This window comes from Solanum lycopersicum, chromosome 4 (genome assembly GCF_036512215.1).
Source record: "Solanum lycopersicum chromosome 4, SLM_r2.1".
NCBI lineage: Eukaryota > Viridiplantae > Streptophyta > Magnoliopsida > Solanales > Solanaceae > Solanum > Solanum lycopersicum.
The window spans coordinates 27,370,677-27,379,293 of NC_090803.1; the positions used below are offsets into that span (position 1 = coordinate 27,370,677).

The window sequence follows — 8,617 nt, forward strand, 5'->3', positions numbered from 1 at the left end:
ATTTCAACACTTTGAAATGAAATTGTAGAAGAATTTTATCCATGTTGAGATGATTTCAAAATAATATTTCTTGTTAACTCCAACATTGATCAGTTTGAGAATTTTTTTGAATAAGTTGACTTCAACTATTACCTTGATATAACTCGGTCTAGATTTTCAAATCATAGCCATGCCAACATGTAACAGTTTTGACACTGCATTGGCCATTGTAAACAAGGAATCTCTAACGACAACATTGGGTGATAGGGATGAAAAAAAGATCCATGCTAAGGCAATGGTAGTTTCCTCCTATGGGTTGAACTAGGGTTACCACTTTAGAGGTCACATATAATGCTATATCAGTTTTAACCTTCAAAAATATGTTTGTTTTGACATGAAATTTACGTAATATTTCATATTGGTAAGCCGAATTACTATATGACTATCACTAAGGAATCCTTACTTACATTCAGGCTCGAATCTCACACTATAAAGTATCAATTTACCAATCTTGTCTAGGTTTTACTAGCCATAATAAAATATTTCGGACATACTATAAACCTTCTTAAATGATCATTATCCGAACCTCTTGTTCCTCCCATAATATAGTTGGATCTCCATGGACGTAAGTAATACATTTGATATAGATATATAGGCATTGTTATTTTGTTTTCTACTTTATGAAAAGGCGTTGCATAGTTCAATGCTTGTTTTAGTGGTGGTTCACCAGCATGGAGCGTAGGTTATCTATCACTGGCGTTGACAATGACACTTATCGGCAAAGTTAATCTGATGAAAATTTAGGATTTTGTTACGAATTCCATTGGTAGATCATAACTGTTGGAATACCAGATTAGGGTAAAACATAGGTTTGGCAAAGACAAGCAGAAAAAAGTTTAATCACGACAAAGTCTATTTACGTTGTAGAAACATCAAATAACTGAAAATTACTATTGAGTAGTAGAAGAGAATGTTAGGAGAAATAGTGTATGTATTTGTATGGTATTATTTGGTAGGAATTTAAGGACTATGTAAAACTAATTCCTCGATTATTTATACACCCCTCATGGTATTTTTTGTTTTTTAAGAACCCTTGGGGGGGTAAGGGGCTGAGCAACACCCCCATGCCTTAACATTAATAAAAGTAAAAAATACAAGAAGGGGCATAAACCTTACCTCCGATCCTAAGATGGTTCAGAAGTCAACTTTCCTAAAAAGGAAGTTCTACTCATCCCCTTACAATAAAAGAGAAAACAAAATACTAAGCACCTAGAACAGAGGACTCCTCTCAATACAAAGTATCTAGGAAACGTAAATAAGGGAGACTCTCCCCTTATAAAAATAAGACGAGAATAAAGGTGTATCCTATTCAACGAGACTATACCAAATAGCATAGTCTAAGTGAATAGGCTCCTAACCAAAAACGGTATAAAAACTATACCATAACAGAGACGATCATGGAGGTTTCTTGATTCTTTTCAATTTCTTTCTCCTGAAATTATCCATGCCAAGTTTTTCAAGAATGAAGCTTCCTCTCGCAAGAGTAGGTAATTGATCCTTGATTTAAAAGTGTTGAACAATGTCTGTGTTGTGACTATATTTGCATAGCCGATCAGCCGTGTTGTTTGCCTCCCTGTAGACATAAGTAAACTTGAATCTTTCAAACTGATGCACTATTCTGTGGATTTCCAGGATGTATGGTTGTAGGTTCCATGGGTAGTTGGTTTGATTCAAAAGCCAATGAATGACCAATTCTGAATCAACTTCCAAGTGTATTTTTCTATATCCATGATGAATGCACCAATCTAAACCATGGCTAACTGCTTGAATTTCCGCTTGGTTGTTTGTACCAATACCCAAAGGAATAGTAAATGCATATATCATATTACCTTGATAATCTCTTACTATTCCTCCTCCTCCAATTTTCCCGGGGTTGCTAAGGGAATTCCCATCAATGTTGAGCTTGAGGAATGGTTGCTGAGGTTTCTCCCACGTTACTTCTTTAACCATAATAGCATGTTTGTAACTTGCCACCATTTCGATAAGAGAGTTCCATCCATTCGATGTATGGATAGGCTGTATTGAGGAGATTGTTGAAGTCTTTGACTATGAGGAATTTTACTCGAGCTGTGTTGGATTGCTTTGCTTTGTATTTTGCTGCGCAGCGATTTTTCCAGAGATTCCAGAGAATGATGACTGGCAGCAGCCTGGTTGCCAGCTTCTGCACTTCAGTTGCCTGCGCCCGGTTCCTCCATTTCTGCAGCAGTGTGTGAATTGTGGAGTGCTCATGTTGCAGCCCTGTAGCTGCAGAAAAGAACCTCCAAATATTGTTAGCAAAATGACCAGTTGCAAATATATGATCTATGGTGTCTTCCCCAGGGCTGTAACAGCAGGAACATTGGGCTGCCTCCCTCCCAAATTTAATAATTCTTTCGTTAGTGGGGAGCTTACCACACAATGCCCTCCACACTTAAAAATAAATTTTAAACGGGATTAACTTATGCCAGATGTTCTTACTACAATTATTTTTCTCCTTCCTGTGACGAATGTGTTCCCAGACAGTAGCACAGGAGAACTGCCCTTTCTCAGAAGTTTTCCAGACTGCCTCGTCCAGCATGTGTTCCTGAAACTTAATGTCAGTATTCAAAACTTTTGAAATCAGTAATGGAGGAACCCATTGTCGAAGAAATTTTTCGTTCCATCTTCCATTAATTAGAAAAATGAGAAATAGTGGTGTTGTTTAGGCTCGTGATATGATTGCATTGAGGAGCAAGAGGGTCGTCTCCTAACCAATCATCCCACCAAAATGAGCTGCTGCCAGAGTTGATTCTCCATTGAATTTGGGATTCGACAATGGCTTTATTTTTCATCATAAAATTCCAAACCAAAGATTGCCCCGTGTGTAGTTTTTTTGCTATTGGATGAGCCCTTTGACAGTATTTTTCTCTCAAGAATCGACCCCATAATGTCTGCATGCTTCTGAGAATCCACCACTGTTTATGTTGTAATGAAACACAAACACATCTTCAAGACGTCTTATACCAATACCTCCCTCATCCAAAGGAAGGCACAACGTATCCCAAGAGGCCCAATGATACTTTATTTTTTCCTTGTCCCAACCCCAAAAGAAATCTGCCATGGCTTTCTCGATATAACAGATAGTTGTTTTAGGAGGAGAGGTAGTTGACATTGTGTGGATAGGAATGGATTGTAGAATATGTTTGATCATAGTAGCGGTTCCCACAAAAACTAAGAATCCTTGATTGCCATCCGTGATCCTTTTGGTGATCTTTGCGACTAAATCTGAATAGTAAATGATTTTTTGACCACCAATGTAAAGGGGGCACCCCAGGTAGGTAATGGGACTGTTTTTCTGAGTGAAGCCTGTGATTTCTACAATTACATTGATGACCTCTATGGGAGCGTTCGATGGGACCATGAAATGACTCTTGTCTTTGTTTATGAGTTGATCTGAGACAGACTCATATGTGGCAAGAGTTTTCATAATCATATGGAGAGTATCTCTAGTGGTGGAAGAGAAGATAATGATATCATCCGCAAAGCTGAGATGATTAATCTGTGGGCCTCTACTTTCCATTTGAAAGTTCTTGTAATGCTGTTGTTGATGAAGCATATTAAGCATCTGAGACAACACCTCTACCCCTAAAATAAATAAGGACGGCGATAATGGATCACCTTTTTTGAGACCCCTTGTTGACTTTAAAAAACCATGCCTGTACCAATTAATAATAACAGACTACAAGTTGTTGCTCATTATTCTCCACACAAGGTCAATAAAATTCTCACCAAAACCCATTTTTCGCAAAACCAAACAAGTATACGACCATGACACTCTATCGTATGCCTTGGCCATATCGAGTTTGATTACCACATTGTAACCTTCATTGGATTGTTTGATACGATGAGTGATCTCTTGAGCCAACATAATGTTTTCCGAGATACTTCTTCCCTTAACAAATCCCGACTGATTCTCAGAAATAAACTGAGGTAAAATATCTTCTAATCTGAAACAAAATATCTTGGAAATAATTTTGTTGGAGAAATTACTCAAGCTGATGGGTCTGAACTCTGAAAATTTATTCTGATGATCAATTTTAGGAAGAAGAAAAAGACAAGCATGTGAAAAATATTTAGGCAAAATATATCCACAAAAGAAATGTTGCACAGCCTTTAGAACATCTTCCTTAATAATATCCCAACATGATTGATAAAATTTTCCTCCAAACCCATCCGGACCTGGAGCCGAGTTAGGATTCATGGAGAAAACAACCTTTTTTAATTCCTGCATATTAGGCATTTGTTGAAGAAGTTGGTTCTGCTCATCTGTAACCATCCGGGGAATACAATTAAGAACCTCCTCAGTGATTCTGTCTGATTTCCCAGTGAAAATATTTTGTAGTACATACAAGCTTTTTTGGCAATGTTCTCATCTCCCTGTATCCAAGTATCCTCATCTGTGCAAATTCTGTGGATAAACAACTTCCTTCTCCTTCCCCTCATCATAGAATGAAAGTATTTGGAATTGGTGTCCCCTTCTTTGAACCATTGGAGCTTAGTTTTTTGCTGGAGTATGAAAGTTTCCAACTTCATGTATTTTATGTATTGAGCATTAATAAGATGAAGTCTGGCTCTGTTCTCCTCTAAATTATTTTGTATGACATTCTCCTCCGCCTTTTTAACCTGTTCTTCAAAATCTATAACCATTGAAAAGTTGTTGCCATATTCACTCTTAGACCATGTACTCAAGGTAGAAGCCAATTTCTTTCATTTTCTGATGAAGTTTCCACATAGGATCACCACTTACTTCCTCTTGCCAAGAGCATTGCACAATATCCTTGAAATTTTCATTTTCAGTCCAACAGTGCAAAAACATAAAATATTTTACTTTTTGGGCTATTCTCACCTACATTTCCATTAATAAAGGGCAGTGGTCTGAGCCAACAGCAGGAAGATTAGAGATAGTAGTTTGTGGCATACATTCCAACCATTTATCGTTGACCATGGCTCGATCCAATCTTTTCCACACTCTTGCTTCACCGGATCTTTGATTACACCAAGTGTAATGTTGACCACTGTAGCCTATGTCCATAATACCACAAGCCTCAATGATATCAATAAATTCCAGACTTTTGTTCATATTATAGGGTATGCCACCATGTTTTTTATCAGTTGACGTAATAACATTAAAGTCTCCAATCGTACACCATGGGCTATCCACATTGGAGATATGATAAAGTCTTTCCCAAAGAGGTCTTCTTAAGTGTTCCTTACACTTAGCATAAATAAGAGAAAAAATAAATTTCTCATTGTGTTCAACATGTTTGTCCCAAAAAGTGATATGTTGATCATGAATTTCCAAAATATCACATTCCATATCATTGGTCCGAAAGAGCCAAATTTTGCCATTATTATTACAAAGAGCGTTATCCATAGACAAAAGAAGCTTGTATTTGTTGATTTGAGAGTTATCTGCACAAGGTTCAAGAATAGCAATCATAAACAAATTATGCATTTTCTTGAGATTTTGGAGTCTTTCCAAAGAGCCTTGGGTGTTGATGCTCCTAGCATTCCAACATATTGTACTGATCATTAAAAACCTTTACTTCGTGACCTGGTGTTGGCTCTGCTAGTATTAGCAGATGTGCTTGTTGTGACGGTGTTGTTATATAGTCTGACTTCCTTTCTACCCCTTGGAGATAAACCTTGTTGAGTAGTGACTTCATGGGTTTTAGACTTAAACTCACCTTGGAAAGTAGAACCAAAAGCATTGATCAACTGTGCACTAGTTTCATCCTCTTCCTCTTCTCCCTCCTTTTCATTGAGAGATTGAGTATCTTCGTCAAATCCATCTTCTGCATGTATAACTTCATAATCTGAGTTGTCATGGGACTGTTTTGGAGATTTATATTCTCTTTGAATCTGCTCATTATGACACTGCAGACCTGCCTCTCTTTGGATTCTTCTTTTAATTGCTTCTCTTTTCTTTTTGCTAGGCCTGCCTTGTGATCTATTGTTTTGTTTTTCGACAGGAGTTTTATCTTCCTGCTGCTGATGCTCAGAATTAACAGTATATTGTTGATTTCCAGCAGCATTTATACCCTAGCTTCTTGATTTTCAGCTCTTTTCAAACTCTGATCAACCTCATAATTTTTCCATTGACTGGAATTTTTCTCCTGCCCCTGATTGCTGGAATTTGGAGACTTATTTTCTGAGGCTCTAAGGTCTCTCCTATGGTCCGAGTGATGAAAAACCAGAGTTCCTTTCCCCCCTTTGGATACCCTTTCCTGCAGATTAGTGGGCTTCTCCTGACACCCTCCATCCATACCTCTATCAACTTCAACAGCCAACCCAACATTCACAATATTATCAGCAGCATTTATAGGGGATTGATGGGGTGTGGGGAGAGATAAGTCAAAACCTGTTCCCTCGTTATTATTGGCTTGTGTGAGTTGTGTTTGATGTTTCTGCAGGTTTTTTTATTGATTTGTTGATGGTGAAACTATATTTGTTTCTTCATTTTGCTGTGTATCACTGTCCGCATCCCCTTTCCTTTATGAATTGTCCATGTGCAGGTTTTGGACATTTGTTGTTTGTGTTGTTGTTGGTGATGCAGTAACTGGCTCTTGGATTTTTTAGATATTGCTGTCTGCAGCACCTTTCTTTCCTGATGTGTCCACCTGCAGCTCCTAAACAGCCTGCTCCTGCACTTCTAAGTCACTATAAACATTATGAGTAGTAATGGAAGGAGGTATACCTGCTGCCTACTGGCTGTCATCAATGACTTTCTTGTGTTGTGGTGAGCATGCTCTCCATGCTGTTTTCGGTTGAACTTGCTCCAAGTTTTTTGATTGTTTTCTTCTTTGTGTCTGCAACTGCTCCTCTTTTTCTGAAACTTCTTGAACATCATTTCTTTCACCCTGATTTTTGGTCTCTTGTTTTTTTCCTTCTTGGTGGTTTCCTTTTTGATTTTGCTTAACATTTTCCTCGATTACATCTCCACCTTGATGCTGATCTCCTCTTGATTTATCTATTTTTTCATACTCCATTTCTTTCCTCTTGTTCACCTCTTCATGTCTTCTCTTTATAGTGCAATCATAATCCATATGCCCTTGATGTTTACAATACATACAATAGTCGGGGATACCTTCGTATTGAACCTTCAACCATCTCCCCTTGTTGGGGTCTGAATTTTTGAATGCCAACCATACATGTTCAGGCCTTTTCTTAGTGAGATCAACTTGAACTTTCACCCTAGTAGTGCTACCTCTAGTCTTTTGAGAAGTCGGAGAATCTAGATATAAGACCTTCCCGACAGATTCCAAGATAGTAGTCAATAGAACTTTTTTATAACAATGACATGGTACGCCTGGCACAGCAACCCAAATAGGAACACTAGGAGTCTCTTCCTCGGTGGTAAAATCAGGGGTCCAAGCTTGAATTCTTATCAACTGCCCTTCAACAGTCATCCTCAATTTTGTCCACACAGTTTGATAATCGAATTCATTATCAAGATCAATATACACATGCCTAGAGTTAAAGTGAGTAATCTTCACCCCTCCAGTAAGTTGAGTTTGAAGGGTAAAGCTCTTTCTAACCAACTGCATTTTAGGCATTTTATTGGTGAATTTGCCCACAAGTGTATACTTACAACATTTCACATAATAGTCATTTTCATCTAAGAGCACAACAGGATACCCTTGTCTAGTAGTATGTATGGGGTCATTCAACACAATTGGGATCTCATTCTTAGACTGATTATACCTCAAGCGGGCTGCAAAGGATTGAACAACAGTGTATGGAGCAGGTTCTGAAATTTTACCCTGTTTAACATTGTTACTAATGTTTTGCTCTTGCTGTTTGATGTTAGGAGGTCTAGCATTTCCTTGCGCAGCATTGTTCATCTGTTTATTTCTATCTATTTGAGAGTTAGGGTCATACCTAGTGAAGTTGTTGGAGATCTTTGGGAAATTTCTTTGGAAATCCATGGTTGTCCTGTTGCTTTGATTTGCTGAATTTGTTTCTCCTTGTTGACTGTTTTCCTGTCTTTGAGCCTGAGTTGAGTTTTGTTTGTAAATTTGTTGGCTTGCCTTACCATTTGTAGCATTCCTTTGATCATTTGTTCTTTGCTGCATTTCCATGCCTGCAGGTTGTGTTTTGTGACTTTCTTGTTCCTGCCTTTGAGGCTGTGTTTGTCCTTTCTCTTATCCCTTGTCATCTTCATTTGGCCTGACCTGTGAAGCATCAACAATAATGTGAGGAGTTAGATAGGATGAGTTACCTGTAATTCCAAAGGAAAAGTTTGAGGATTGTTCAGCATTCGAATAGGCCGCTGTATGCAACTTCATGTTGTTGCTGGTAGTATTCTGTTTCTCAATCAAATTTCCCCTAGGTTGTGTCTTGCTTCGTTCTCCCATTGTTGGTGTTCGAATTGCTTGAACCTCCCACACATTGTGTTGTTCTGCATTTTGACTAGAGACAAATTCATGTTCTTCATTATCTTGTCCCCTGTTGCAGTTTGAGTGTAGAATCATAGTGGGATAAAGAATTGTTGTTGAAGTTGTTTCTTCCTTCAGTATTGTTAGAATAATCTGCTAATTGAACGTGAATAGACTGAAAG

At 38.0% G+C, this 8,617-nt stretch overlaps 1 protein-coding gene across 1 annotated transcript; it reads right to left on the reverse strand.

The window, feature by feature from the left end:
• Positions 1-6,761: 6,761 nt before the first annotated feature.
• Positions 6,762-8,138, reverse strand: LOC109120127 (uncharacterized). The gene has a single exon (XM_069296651.1). The coding sequence runs from the start codon at positions 8,136-8,138 to the stop codon at positions 6,762-6,764; it is 1,377 nt and encodes a 458-aa protein (XP_069152752.1).
• Between the last annotated feature and the right edge of the window lie 479 nt (positions 8,139-8,617).

What these genes read in the sequence shown, in the direction of transcription:
- LOC109120127 (XM_069296651.1), bottom strand. Translation starts at nt 8,138, where the DNA reads ATGGAAATGCAGCAAAGAACAAATGATCAAAGGAATGCTACAAATGGT.